Source organism: Crocodylus siamensis, chromosome 3, assembly GCF_052110815.1.
Source record: "Crocodylus siamensis isolate JL-2025a chromosome 3, ASM5211081v1, whole genome shotgun sequence".
Lineage (NCBI taxonomy): Eukaryota > Metazoa > Chordata > Crocodylia > Crocodylidae > Crocodylus > Crocodylus siamensis.
In genome coordinates, this window is record NC_143397.1 from 135,623,667 (window position 1) to 135,638,604 (window position 14,938).

General features: G+C 45.6%; 1 protein-coding gene across 4 annotated transcripts in view; it reads left to right on the plus strand.

The window, feature by feature from the left end:
* Positions 1-269: 269 nt before the first annotated feature.
* Positions 270-14,938, plus strand: part of NFX1 (nuclear transcription factor, X-box binding 1) — a 91,974-nt gene continuing 77,305 nt past the window's right edge. The window contains exon 1 of one of the 4 annotated variants that reach the window (XM_090039286.1): positions 270-382. In XM_090039286.1, coding sequence (XP_089895412.1) covers positions 343-382 — 40 coding nt within the window. In that variant the 5' untranslated portion in view covers positions 270-342. Of the gene's footprint in view, positions 383-13,629; positions 13,741-14,938 lie in introns of those variants that run through there. The other 3 variants (XM_090039285.1, XM_090039284.1, XM_090039287.1) reach the window with 3 other exon arrangements.

Here is a 14,938-nt window from a genome sequence, read left to right on the forward strand (position 1 = left end):
CTCCTGGAACCTGTCACTAAGGGAGAGCAACCCCCTTTCCTAAGGAGGAGGAATGAGCTGTTCACCCGGACACCCTTCACCAACAGAGCTGTCTCTCTGCAAAGCCAAGGTCGGGGGGGGAGGGAGGGTCCGGAAGCACGCCACCACCGCCCGCGCTCCGGCCACGTGGCCTCGCCCGCGCCAAGCGCCGAACGAGGCGTAGCTCCACGCAGCTGTGACTTTCGGCTCGTGGCCCCGCCCCCGCAGCCCGCCGGGCGGAGCTAGCCGCGCCTGCGCCTGAGAAGGGGCCTGGGGGTGGGGGACGGGTCGAGTCTCTCGGGAGGGCTGGCGGGTGCGTGGCGCATGCGTGGGGCCGGCATGGCGGAGGCTCAGGCGGGCGCAGGTAGGGTGCTGCGGAAGGCGGCGTTTGGGCTCCGCGGGCGGGGTCGGACCGGACCGGACCGGGGCACCCCCCTTCTCCCCCACCGCGGTGGCGCGGGGCAGGGGCCGGGCGGGTGGCTACGCGGCGGCGCTAATGCGGGGGAAGCCGGATCCCGCCATGCCCGGGGTCGGGGGCTGCTCTCCTACCCCGCGCGGGGTGTGGGCCGAGGAGGGTGCCTGGCTTGCCACCCCCCGCAGGTTTCATAGTACCCTAAAGCAACGGGGGGAACCTACCTAAATCATCTCGTGCCCCCTGGCAACCATTCCGTCACCTAACCGCCCCCCCTTAATGACAGGATGGTTGCACACGGTCGCACGAGATCACCCGCGATGGGCCTCCCCCCTGCCCCGACACGCTGGTTCCGAGCTCGGGACTTGCCAGTCTTGCTAGGAGCTGTTTTTTGGGGAACTTTTTTTTTCCTGTCCCGAGGTGATTCGCAGAGATACTGTTTGCTCGTCCTTGCCGTTCCATGTAGGGGCCACCGCACCAATGGTAGGAGGTAGCTGCGGATTGTTGGCCCCCCACCTGCTGAGAAGTAGGGCTGGCCTGTTTGTCACCCTTTAAAGTCATGTGGGGCCAGCCCCCCAAATTTCTCCTCCCTCCTTCAGATGGGGAGGCTACACGAAACAGGGACAACAGATTCCTTGGGACGAATAATACAAAAAACAGGGATGGGAGTGCTGGCCATAAGTTCAAAACTGGAGTGCCAAGGGAGCACACCACAGTGCCCATTGGCCCTCAAACAAGTCCAGGGAGCCAGTGGACACTGCCCACTGATACTCTGCTCCCAGGTGGGAGAAGCAGGGCTGGAAGCACCTCCAGAGCTCATCTAGTCAAGTGGTTTTCAGTCTCTTTGAACTCGAAGCCCCCCTCACTCCCAGCTTGCAGCCCCCTGGCCCTACCAGTCCCCTCGCTCCTGACCCACAGTCCCCCACCCTTCCCCAGCCCTGCTGGTGCCCCCCAACTCACGGCCTACAGCAGGGAGGGGTGTGTGGGGCAGGGGGAAGGAGGTACAGGGGTGGCATAGCCCGGCCATTGCCACTTCTCTCTGGCTGCCTGTGCTGGCTCCTGCTGGCAGGTCTGGCCAGACTGCAGCCCCATGTCCTTTGTGGGCACAGAAATCAGAGGGAAGGGGATGTCCCATCCCCGCCCCCCCCCCCCAATGTATCACCCATTCCCCCCCTCCTCCCCCACCAACTTGCCTGTGGGTAGCTATGGGAGCTGCTCTGCACCACTGCTTAGCTGATCTGTGTGTGTGCATGTGCACGCGCGTACACATACCATGGCGCCCTCTACCAGGACAGCCTACTTTCACTACCCCCAGCCCTAAGCAACCCCTTGCAAGCTGGAATGCTTCCAGCCTGTAAAGGCACACCTGTAGAAGGAGAAAATGTGTCTTTTTTTAGTGAATCTGGTGGTAGTGGCAGCACCAGGCTCTGCTGGGGCACGCACTGCCCCAGGCAACCTGAGAGATCCCCCTTGTGCCACATCTGCAGATCCCCTGAAACTTGCTCATGGTCCCCCAGGATGCTGTGGGCCCCCAGTTGAGAACCACTGATCTAGTCCAACCTCCTGCCTCAGGCAGGATCACCCCTATCCAAACCATCCCATACAAACCATCATCTAAGCTCTACATAAGACTGCTGTTGACTGACACAACACAGACCTAACACCCTAACCTGCCATAGGTAAAGCAAGAGAACCACAGCAACCAACATCCTGCTTCTGTAAAATTTTGGCAGTATACGTGTATGGGGTTGAGGTCAGAGATGAAAGCATGAAGCTGGTTTTTCCTGTGTTTCTGGTGCCCCCTACTCCTTTGCCTGTCTCATTTTCCACAAATCAGACAGTGTAAAAGAGCAAGTCCTGGGGTTTGAGGGAGGACTAGATTGGGCTGGAAGTGCATAAGGGTCAGAGACTGGCCTGGGAAGGACACTGTTATAGTGAGGGAGGAGAGGGAGGGAGAATGAGAAGCCAGTTGAGAGAGAGGAGGCAAGTGAAGCTCTGGAGGGAGACCTGGACTATGGGGAGCAAGGTGTTGGATGTGCTGGCATGTTTCAATAGTCTGTGCTTCCATGCTCATAGCTATTTTTCCACAGGAGCTCTGCCTCGTGTGTGCAGGATAGATAGAGGGTGCTTACCTTATGAGTTGCTGTTCACATTTTGTTTTGTTCCCCCCACCTCCTTGGCCTAGTACCTTATTTATGGCCCATGAATCCAAATGGATTCTGAAGGCAGAATTTCTGATTTCTTCAAGCTTTTCTAGGATGCTCAACACTGCAGTATCTGAGTGTGGTTCACAAGCATTAGTCTAGTCTTTTGTGTGACAGCTGAGACGAGCTCCATTTTATAAGTGGTGAATTGAGGCAGACAGATCAACATAAAAAGCATTGGCTAAACATGGCTGCCCAGTGGAGAGACTGGGACCTAATTTGCAGGGTATTTAGCATTGTGTAGCTTTTTTCAGAGCATAGCTGCTTTGCACAGGAAGCAAGCGAGGGCCAGAAGCAAGGGTAGAACTCGAATGATCCAAGGGAGCATTCACTTTAACCATGGGACCATTCTTTCTTTCTGCAGTCCCTGGTCTTGTTTGCTACACACAGTTCAACGTCTTCAGCAAATGGGGCAGGGGGCCTAAAATCAAGTCTCCTTCACTACCTAATCCTGACTAATTCTCAGAGAAGCTCCATCTTGTGCCCTGAATGAGGTAGGGGTTCTGTGGAAAAAATAGCATATGATCGTATAAATAAATACTGTACTGTGTCCACACACTCATCTTTAAGTCTTAATTTCTGAGTGCTTGACCTTGCAACCTTAATGATTTTTAAAGTGTGTGGGACAGCATGACCTTCTCTTCCTTTTTAATCTTTCTTGGTGCTGTTGAGAGAGAGCTAGGCTAAGAAGCAAGGGCAAAAATTACACAGGCACTTGGGCATGGGGATGCAGAGTATTCCTGCACCTATATTTCAAGCACTTGGTCTTGAATGTGGAATTTACAAGTTCAAATTATGTGTGTTAAGTATCCCCATTTAAAGTGTGAGGAATTTAGGCACCTGTAAATGAGATAAACAGCATAGCATACTGAGTGAAGGATGCTTAAGCTAGTGAATAGGATACACAGTACAGAAATATATCTGATATCTTGTCTCTTTCCCAGACCCTTAGTGGTAGCTAGGCCTCTACCTCCCTGAAGTCCTGTGTTAAGTGCTCATCTGAGCCTGGCTTTGACAACCTGAGACTACTGCTTGGATCTAGGAAACAAAGTGGTCATCCATTTGTTTACAGGCAACTGTTTTTTTCTTTAAAGCCTGTAGGAGTTTTACCTACTCCTTTACCAGTTACCTTGTGAATAAAGCTCTTGCCAAAAATTGGGTGACCTGAGTAATGGGCCCTCATCAGTCTTGAGGGCATTGACACTTGCAAAGAGCGTATCCTAATGGCCATGCTGTGGACTAGGCAGGGCTGATGGCATCCTCCATCCCTTCTGTTGAAGTTGGGTAAATGTGTGGAAAGGAATACAGAAGTCATGGGACCAAAAAGAGCAAGCATGATGGGGTGTGACTTTGTAGAATGGCACTTCCTAAGGACTTGGGGAGTTCTAGGGCATTTATACATGTACTTTGTTTCAAAATGCTGGAAATCCAGCGCATCAAAGTAGGCTCGATTTAATCAAGTTTGCAGAGCATGCCAGCTGACACATCTGGCTCTGTCACGTGCTTTTGTATAAATGGTGAAATGCATATCAGCATGCAGAAAATGATGGTGGTGTCCTTTTGAACTAAAACACCTTCTATGTGTTTTAGTTCCAAAGCATGCCAACGCCATTTTCTCAGCACTGATGTACATTTTGTCGTTTATACAAATGCCCCAAGGTTCTGGCTTCTGCTTCATGTTCAGTTCCTATAACTAATTCAATGACCAATGCACAGGTAGGCACCAGAACTGGTTAATTTGTTTGTACAGGGATGCTTAACTCCCGGGCTCCATGTGGAGTCACACAGGCATGGCCCTGTGTGCTTGATCTGGCATGTGGGTGCAATGCAGGGCCTGATACTGGTATGTGGAGCCTAAACTTTGATCACCACTCACCATTTTTCTAATGCATCAAAAATGGAAAAAATCAGTAACAGTCTGAACCTGCTAAGCTATAGAATCATGTGAATAAATAAGTATTTTAGAATGATCTTTTGGGCAGCAGGAAAGATGTACCAGTTGTATCGCAAAGGCTCTGCTTAGCTGTAAATATGCACGTCTTAGTGGTTAAATCAAGCAATAAGAGTGCACCTTTCTTAAGAAAATGCCTGAAGTACAAATGAAAAGTTGGCTAAAATCAGCAGTTGAAATCAAGGCTTTCCATCTGATGATTTAAATTGTCTTTATTTAAATACAGTTCAGCCTGATTGAAGATAAAATAGAAATTTACAGAATTGTAGATGAGTAGCTAAAATTAGTGAGGTGCTTGGAGGAGCTCAGGTTATGAGCTGACTTCACTCTTTGTAGGTAGAAGGCAGGGAAGGGTGGCACCTCAGAGACTAACTTGTTCCAAAAGACATAAATATCCGGTAGTGTGTTCATTTGTTGAACGTGCTTTGGAAGTTGTTGCTTATGAAAGCTTATGTGTAGGGGCCTTCTTAAGTTGTGGTTTCTCAATTTTCGTGGAAACAGTGAAAAAAATGGTGTTTCCTGTGATTTTGCATGGAATCGCTTTAAAAAAAAAAAAAAGGCTTACTGGAATACAAAAAGTGCAGCAATCCCTCAGGCACAGAGCATTTGGTTTGAGAAAGCTACTGTGGGGCTGAGCTAGTGACATATAGGTTCTGTGAAGGCACCAGTCAGGAAAGCATAAGGGTTTCAGCATCATCTTTTAAGAAGCCAGATGCAATGCTGCAGTGTGAAGATGAGTGATTGGCTTCTCGACCAGTCAGCAGCAGGGGGTAGGGTTGCCCTAAAAAGACCATGAAGTTGGCTCCGCACATCATGAGCGGCCTGTGAAAATTAGTTTGTTTCGCTGTGATTTAGGTAGGTCCTGACTTATCCCCTTCTGAACAAGTTGGTCTCTCAGGTTCCACCCTGCCCTGCTTTCTGTCCATCTAGACTAACATGTCCAACTACTTCTCTCTTTCTTTTCTCTCTCTTTTTGAGTAGGCTCCCTTAAAGACACTATCACAGTGATTAGGTCTCCAAATGTTTCCTTCTCTTACCTTGTATTTCCTGTTTTGCTTTGGGTAGCTCTGTTGTCATTCCTTTACTGATCTGAGTGATCTCTACCATGCAGTGGTATAGCTGAAGGGATAGCATGTGAGTAAAGAGCAGTCAGTATGACATCTGAATGCTATTAACTACAGACAGTGGCTCATGAATTTTCCAGTAGCTTCCTGCAGTTGTTGAATGGGATGTATTGATAACAGACAAATAAGAATCTGTAGTCAGTGCTTGGGCAGCAGAGGAGAAATTGATCATTGCTGGATCACATGAAGTTGAAAAGTCAGATCTTCTCTAGTTCACAGCTTTTGATTTAATGTGTGCCACTACGTTAAGGCAGGATATTGCGCAGCACGCCATGTCACCCCAGGGTGCTGCGCCACTGGTTGAGAATCATTGCTGTAAGGCCCACAGGGATTGTTGTGAGCTTGTCACATAACAGTGACTTCCCTGAACTCATTCCTGTGCTACGTCCAGGAGCCTTGACTGAGTTGGAGGATGGCTTTCAGGGAAGAAAAGCATCCTTCCCTGATTTCAACCTTCCCAGTGAGGGGAGAGCAGTCAGTATGACATCTGAATGCCATTAACTACAGACAATGGCTCATGAATTTTCCTGTAGCTTCCTGCAGTTGTCTGTTATCAATCAATCCCATTCAACATCTGAGAATCTGTAGGTCAGTGCTTGGGCAGCAGAGAAGAAATTGATCATTGCTGGATCGCATGAAGTTCAAGAGTAAGATCTTCTCTAGTTCACAGCTTTTGATTTAATGCGTGCCACTATGTGAAGGCAGGATAATGGCGTCCTGCAGTTATTGGTATTGAATGCTATGGAAAGAACCGGTCATTTGAAGATGCTGGTTGGTGTCCTGTCACTGGACAAAGAAACTGATTCGTCTGAAACCTAATTTGGTGGATCTGTTCTTGAAATTGAGGAGGTATAGTCAAATAAAGCTCTTAATTAACAAAGCATGCTTCTGAATGTTAACACTATATATTAGGAATGGACTTCATACTTTTTTTTCTGTCTGGTGTTTAGTGCAGTGATGTTTCTTTCTTATGTTCTGCTTTTCCTGTTTGCTTATAGTCTGTCTTCATTCAGTGTTCTCATTCTGTTGTTTTATTTCATGTAGTCTGTCCTCTAGCTAATTAAAGCACAACACATAATGGTCTTTTGAAATGTTTTATTAGATTTGGCATACTGATACCATAACAAAATATGTTACTTGGATGTCTGATTGCTGTTAGATGATTCAAATATCTCAATTTATTTTAAAAGGTTCAATTTATAGGGTTTTTTTAACTTAAGGTTTCCTTTTTCAGATGGCTTTTTAAAAAAAGAAAATTAGGGTGTTTTTCCCTCAAGTAACTCGTTTTTATCAACTTAAAATACTATTTTCTTCATTTAAAAAGTGTTCTCATATGAAGCTGTGACATCTCTGCAGTTAGCACTGCAAAATGATATTTAATGTCATGGCAGAATGGGTGCATGATCATAGTCAAAGTTGCTTAGAAGTTTTCAATTTTATTATCTTCAGCCTAAGAATATTATGTTCTTGCTGAAAATATTTCATGTTGAAATGCACAACATTTACAAACTAATTTATAATTTTCTGTGTATTTGTTGTAGGTGAATTACTTTGTGAAATATTTGTTTAAACCTCTACTGAGAGAGACTTCTGTATCCTCAACCTTTCTTTTGAAATCCTTTTTCTGAACAGGACAAAAGAGCTATGTCCAGATGAGTGCAGACGTGTGGTATGTAATACCATCTGCGGTGCCATGCACTGCACGTTCACGCATGCCCCATGTCGCTACTTTCCAGTGTGGGGGTATTTTTTGACCCCAGGAGATCCTGGCAGGGTGGCGCACATGGTGGCAGTGCACACTGCCCAAAACCAGAACCTTCCCAGTCAGAGCCACACTCTGGCTGCTGGCCAGGCTTCCTGCTGCAGCAGCCACTGTGGCTGCAGCTCCTGGAGGCCCTTGGGACCCCAGGTAAGCTGCTGTGGCCAGCACAGTTGCTTGCCCCAGCCTCCCCTACCCCACCCCAGGGTAACCTGTTGTGTACCAGAGTGTGCATGCCACTTGGGTGTTTCCTGAGGACAAGTAGTAGTGGCACAAGGTGTGCCACTGCTGTTTCTCCCTGGGGAAACGCATGTTCCTGCTAGTCTGGATGTGGCCAAGAAGTTTGAATTAAAGTTTAGATGCTAGTTAACTATGCCTCTGAAATTATAGCCAATACTTACTGTATTGTCTTGTTTTCATAATATTTTGGTAGTGGTGGTGGGTTGAGCATTTGGGGGAAAAGCATCAATTTCATATAGTAGTGCTCATCAGATGTGTGGAGATATATTTTTAGATACCTGCCAAGGAAAAAATGGTTTCCATTTTTGTGGGAGGTCTAGAATTCTACTGAATTGTTCATATTTTTTTAAGGTGTTCAAAATTTCTAATTTAATTCTTCTTGTTTATTGTTGCGTGTGTTTGAAAGCACTTTCCGATTAGTCATTTTCACAGCTCTAGGGTTGTTAGATTTAAGTTCTGTTAAATAACTTGGAGACGGGGTTCAAAATGTAAATGTGTGACCATGACTTAGACAACTAATTTAAAAAAACAAACAAACCCTGTCTGAATTTATAACTTTTTTTAGAAAAATAAAACTACTTTTTTTTTCAAGCTCATATACATACCATATGCATTTAGGAGCACTTTTCAACTATTTTTGGTGTGAATTACTTATTTTGTCAACTCTGGATACTGTAATGCTGTCACTTAGAATCTGATGGTTTTAATAATAGAATATGCTTTTAAAAAAGGAAGAAAAGGTTGTGCTCATTGAATCTTTGCCTCTTTGAATAGCACATTTATAAAATAGGAGTTTCAGGAACAAAACTTACCCTTTCTCATCATCCAATTTTAAAAATTAGCATCTGTGTTAGAGCCTGAATGATTCACTCGGGTGATTGTTGAGGCATTTGCTTTACAGCGTACCGTTACTCAGATCACTTGCAGTTCATCGGTGGTCTTACACAGGTGATCAGAGAAGCTGCGTCTTTTGAAATAAAAGGTACAGCTGTAGTCCTGTGCAGCTGTTTGCTGTGGCTGTATAATCTTCATAGGAAAGTTAGCAACCTGACTAACAGTGTGAAGCATTTGGGTTCTAGTGGAGAAGGTTAAAGATTATTTTACTTGTCTTATTATTAGAAATGTAATTTTTTTATCTTTACAGAATTGCACCCCCTTACTTGGCACAAAATAAAATATGGAGTGATAATTTTTCAATTTTTATTTTGAAGCAGTGCATACTATTAAACCATATTTGTTGCACTTGTACAAAGTTGCAGTCCTGTCCCCCCTCACTCCAGTTGTCTACATCACGATACATGATGCAGCTTGTCATGTGGTAATTTGGTGACTTGTCTGTGCTACCTTCCAAACTCTGCCTTGCAAGTCAGCTGAAGTGGTGGTTTCCAACCTTTTTTGTACCAGGACCCATTTGTTAACATCAGTGGCCAGTTCTGTCCCAGTGCTTCTTGCTCCTGACCCACTGCCTCCAGCCCCCCAGCGTGTGGGTTGCGGGGGGGGGGAACACAAACAGCCCCTTGCAGGAAAGCTCAGCCAGCTGGCTAGGGAAAAGCCACTGTTTCCCACGTTTTTCTTCTTTAAAGGAGAAACTATTTTTAAAATTTGTTCATGACCCTTTCTTATATACTTGCAACCCACTTTTGGATCGTGACCCACAGGTTAAGAAATGCTGAGCAAATTCTTGCTTCATTCTGTTTCTCTCAGTAGTACTCTTTAGTGGAATACATCATTTTAATTAATGTAGTGTCAGCTAGCGTGAAGCCAATGTTTGGGTGATCTGCACAGTGATGAGATTGTAGAGCAGTGCACAAAGAACAGAAAAAGTGCTAAGGGTTGTGAGACTGATACATCTGGCTTGGAGTTTAAAGCAGTTATGATCAGTACTGAATCCATAGCTGTTTGGTTTGTTACCAGATATCCCAGAGGTAACTTGCACAGTGCTTTTATGATAGAAGGGAAACCTGCTTTATGAACCTGGAGAATCGGAGCACTGAGCTGAATTGAAATGTGCTTATGCTGCTGGGATTTTAAGTTCTTTAGACATGGCTGTGGAAGTGGCAGCTGAGATGATTTGTCAGGCTTGAGGAGGTATCTGACATAGAGCTCTTTTGGCAATACAGTTTTTATTATAAATATTTATGTGACTGCTTTTGGAGGCCATAAGTTTAGAGGAGGTTTTCTGGGTTCTTGTGAATTTTGCCTTCAGTGATCTTTAAGTCAGAAGTAGAAGTTTTTGTCTTCCTTGCCTTGTTTTGCCACTTCTTATTTGGCTACATCTCTTGACTGCATTTGCCACTGTTTTTTGGTGTGACTGCATCTACCTTGAGGGTTTTTGCTGGCATGTCAGTGTCATTTCCCATTCACTTAGTTAATGTTATGTTAAGATGCTTAAAACTAATTTGCAAATGAAAGGAAAAAACGCATTTGGGTGAGGCCAAAGTGTTAAATCTGTACAAGAGTTATTTGCAGGCATATGAAGACTACATGAAGAGTATGAGCTTCTTTGTCTTTGCAGGGAAATGATATGCAACTGCAAGGTTGAAGGAGTTGCTTTCCAAAATGTTTTCATCTGCTAGGGAGAGGAGGATAGGGGCTAAAATTGCCATCTCCACTAGATTTATAAACCCATGAGTGATTACTGAAATAAGTGGTGAAACGTTTCCAAGTGTAATGGGTTTGGAAACATTTCAAAAGTAAATCATTTCAGTTGCAAGACATGCATATAGCCGCTGTTGTCCCTGGTGGCTGGAATGCTTCAAGCCTCTGCCTTCCAGCCAGGAGCATGACAGGAGGTTGCAACTATCTGTGGCTTATCTCCTTCTGGATTCTGATACTATAGTCCTAATTCTCCCCAAACCTCTCCTCTCCCCCTCTCAGAGGAACAAGGAGTTAGAGGTGAATGGGGTTGGAGAACCTGGCAGTGGCAATGGTCTGAAAACCAAACAGTACCTGCTGAGCTGCCTACCCTGCTTCTGCCTCCCTTCCCTTGGGAGCAGGGGAAAGAGAGCTCTTTTGGGAACCCTGTCCCTCATTCACATGTAAAAAGTAAAATATTTTAGGGTAGTAATATGATTAAAACAAAATAAAGTACTATTTTAGAGCACTTCAGTGACATTTGGAATTTTTCAAAGGGCATGCACGCTTCTGTATTTGAACCATTTCCATTTTTATTTCTGCCTGTACACTTCTGTCTGTGGCAGCTGCTAGTGACTTTACAGTACTTGCTTTCTATCCCTGGTGGTTCAGAAACACACTTTAACCCCCATATATCTATCTAGGTTTGGAACTAGCCAAGGGCTGAGCACGGGTAGTCCAGGATGCCTAACTAATATAACTTTTTTGATGAGTGAGACCCTCTTGTTATAGTTTTGGCTCAGTGGAATTTCATCATTTAACAAAATCCAGAAACCCTATTTATTACTCTTGTGAGGGGTTCTTAGCAGTTGAATGTGCCACCGTAGCATCTCTACTTAAACACTGATTTATGCAGATACATACATATTTATCAACCTTGTTAGACCCAAGGTACCCCTTGAAAAATGCCAGCTCTTAGCTTTCACTCTTTTTTTGACTGTGGAAAAATAATAGGGGTATGGAAAAAAACTTTGAGGTAAAGCATCTACACTTGAGGACAGGAGGGCAACGCAGGCTGGCCTTGACAGGCTCAGGATCTGGGCAGACGAGAACCTGATGGTGTTTAACACCGAAAAATGCAAGGTTCTCCGCCTTGGGAAGAAAAACCTGCAGCATGCTTATGGGCTCGGCAGTGCTACACTGGCTAGCACTACAGATAAAAGGGACTTGGGGGTCACGATTGACCACAAGATGAACATGAGCCCTCAGTGTGATGCCGTAGCTAGTAAAGCGAGCAAAACAGTGCCTTGCATCCATAGATGCTTCTCAAGCAAATCCCAGGATGTCATTCTTCTGTTGCATTTGGCCTTGGTGAGGCCACAGCTGGAGTACTGCGTCCAGTTTTGGGCTCCACAATTCAAAAAGGATGTGGAGAAGCTTGAGAGAGCACAGAGGAGAGCCACGTGCATGATCAGAGGTCAGGAAAACAGATCTTACGATGATAGGCTGAGAGCCTTGGGGCTCTTTAGCCTGGAAAAGCGCAGGCTCAGGGGTGATCTGGTGGCCACCTATAAGTTTATCAGGGCTGTTCACCAGGATCTGGGGGAACATCTGTTCACCAGAGCGCCCCAAGGGATGACAAGATCTAACGGTCACAAACTCCTCCATGACCATTTCAGGCTGGACATACGGAAGAACTTCTTCACTGTTTGAGCCCCCAAGGTTTGGAATAGACTGCTGCCGGAGGTAGTTCAGGCACCTACTTTGAATGCCTTCAAGAGACATTTGGATGTTTATCTTGCTAGGATCCTATGACCCCTGCTGACTTCCTGCCACTGGGGCAGCGGGCTGGGCTCAAAGATCTTCTGAGGTCCCTTCCAGCCCTAATGTCTATGAAATAGAGCAATTTTTCTATTGCAAAGACCACAGCAAGTCATAATATTTTTGAAATGTCTGGGTTTATTTTGTGATTTATATGTATGTGTTTGCATACCTAACAGTGCTAATATTGTACATCATCCTTAAAAGGATCTCATGGCACCCCAGAATACTGTCACGCTCTGGGTGAGAATCACTGACGCAAATGATTGGTGACTTCAACAACAAACGTATCTTTTCCTTCAATGTATGTTCATATGCACATCTTTACTGTGGATGTGCATATATGGCTTAAGCATTCTAGGTTAGAAGCTTTTGACATAGCAATACCTATATTGCATGCCCTACCCCTTCTCTGTCCATTCTGGTGCTCTGAGTCAAGACCTGCTTCTCAGTTCTTGTCAACGTTTTTTGCTGTGGATGGAGTGCTCCTGGGTTGTCCTTTATGCTTACAAACTTCATGAAGCCCTGCTGGGAGTGATGCTGCTGTTTTGATTTCCCTACTCTGGGTAGAGAGAGAGAGTCAGCCTGGAATATCACATGCCCAAAAATCACTCTTTCCTTAAGCAGTCGGTAAGGAGACAAACAACAGAAAGATTTATTATAAGAACAGAACAAACATAAGAAACCAGTAATCATATGTTGGCATTCAGATGGAGGTGGCATACCCACATTCAAATAATCTGGGAGAATTCTCCCAAGTTTGTTCTCCTAGTAGAGAAACTTACCCAGAGTCACATGGATAGACATTTGAGTGCTGAAGCTCTTAAGACTGGAGAGCTTACAGTACTGATACTGTGCAACCAGAGGGGGAGGGGGAAGGTGAGGGCCGGGAGAGGGGAGCAGAATCTCAAATGCTTTTCAGGCTCCCTTAGTCTGGTTGGCTGATGCACACTGCCCGTGCTTAGCCTGCATTTTCCTGTAGCACAATTTGGGGATTGTGAAGGGGGCATGTTCTGCTTTCTGCTAGAGCAGCAGAGTCTAGCAAGGGGCATGCTGCCTCCCTGGGAGGAAAGGGTTAATGTTGGAGGATTGTGTTCTCTTCTGAGACAAGCTACAGCATGTATAGACAATTGCTGTCCCAGGAGAAAGTCTCCTGGGAGTAATTAACCCTGGTTGTTCCCAGGTTATTTTTCTCCTGGAGTGGCCATTTTTTAACTGAGGCGAAAACGAGCCTGAACATCTATACACTCATGGTTTTTCCTGGGAAAGTAGTGAATATAGAAGGGTAAAAGCAAATAAGGTAAATAAACAAAAGAAAATACCAGGACATTGCCCTGTTGTTATCTTGTACCTTAAATCCAAGATGCCGTTTCTAGCCAGCTTCACGGGTGTAAATGCAGACCTTGCCTCTGACCTGTCTCGTCAGGGCTTCCTTTATCTATCTCCCCATCACCTTGCTTTTTTTCAGCCTCCTTGTCTGAGGGACTACAGCCCCCACCTTGTACCTGGGAAAACTGAAGACAAAGCCATAGTCTCTTGGTAGACCTAAGTATCTTTGTCATTCTCGCTGTTCATGTATGTTGCCCCTTTATTTCTAAGGTGTGCTCACAGTACCAGTAACTTCCTGCTCTCCACAGGTACGTGTACAAAGTTGCATCTTATTTAGGTGCTTAGATTTGCTTTTCTCTCCCCTGAGTGACCAGGTGTCATTCTTTCAGCTCTTCTTTCAAAATATATGTTTATCACTGTTTGGGCAGACCCAGGCTTCTTGTTTTTTAGCAGGTTGACGTGGCGGACTAATAAGCAGACCAAGTCACTGCTACTTTCCCCAGGCCTGCTTGCTGTGAGACGGCTTTACTCAGATTGCTGTCCTTGTGTCAACACCCTGGATGCCGTATAGGTCTTGAAGTAGAGCAGGCATGGTCTGATTCTCCAGGCCAGCGACAACCTTATCTACAGGAGAAAGGACATATTTATCTTGCCAGGTAGACCAGATTTAGGAATTGGCGTCACTTGAGATTAAACTCTCCTGATGATAAAAATTCCATGTTGATTATTTTATAATACCTGTTGGAACTTAATGGATGGATAAGTCTGCTGTCTTATCTTGGGTCACTGACCTCCAGTACACACACATTGACATATGTTTTTTCACACAGCAGGCCTGAAATTCTTCAAGCCTTGACTTGAATCTTCTCTCAGGGGAGATACTTTCATCCCGTTAGTACCAGAGAGTAGTACTTAAGTCCTTCATGGGAGTACCTTCCCATTGAGCCCTTGGCAAAATTCTGTTTCCTCTAAGACAGTGGTCATCAACCAGTGGAACTCAATCCACCAGTAGATCTTGGAGCCTCTTGGAGTTGATCCGAGGTTGTGGTTCCCCAGTCTGGTCTAGTCCAGTAGGTCAGTCTGCAGGGGAGGGAAGGGGCTGGGGGCTAGATCAAGGCCCCTGTGGTGAGGGACAGTGCTGCAGAGGCAGGAGGGGTAAGTTGAGTTGGGGCCCTGGCCAGGTAGGACTTATCTGCTGTGGAGGTGTGCCCCAAATAATTTTTTCTTCCTCTGTCTTGATCTGCCCCCAACCCCCCTTTTTTCCCCATAGACTTACCTGTTGGGCAGGGGGTGACACACAATAGATATTGGGTTGCTTTTAAATGCCAAAGGTGATCTCCTATTTAAAAAGGTTGGAGACCACTACTCTAAAAGAATGGCTTTCTAAGTAGTGATCTCTTTGGGAAAAGGGATGTGTGAAATCCAGGTGCCTCTGTTGGCTTCCCTTTACATGGGGATCTGTCCTAACCTTTTACCAAAGTTGGTTACTGAATTCCACCTTAACCA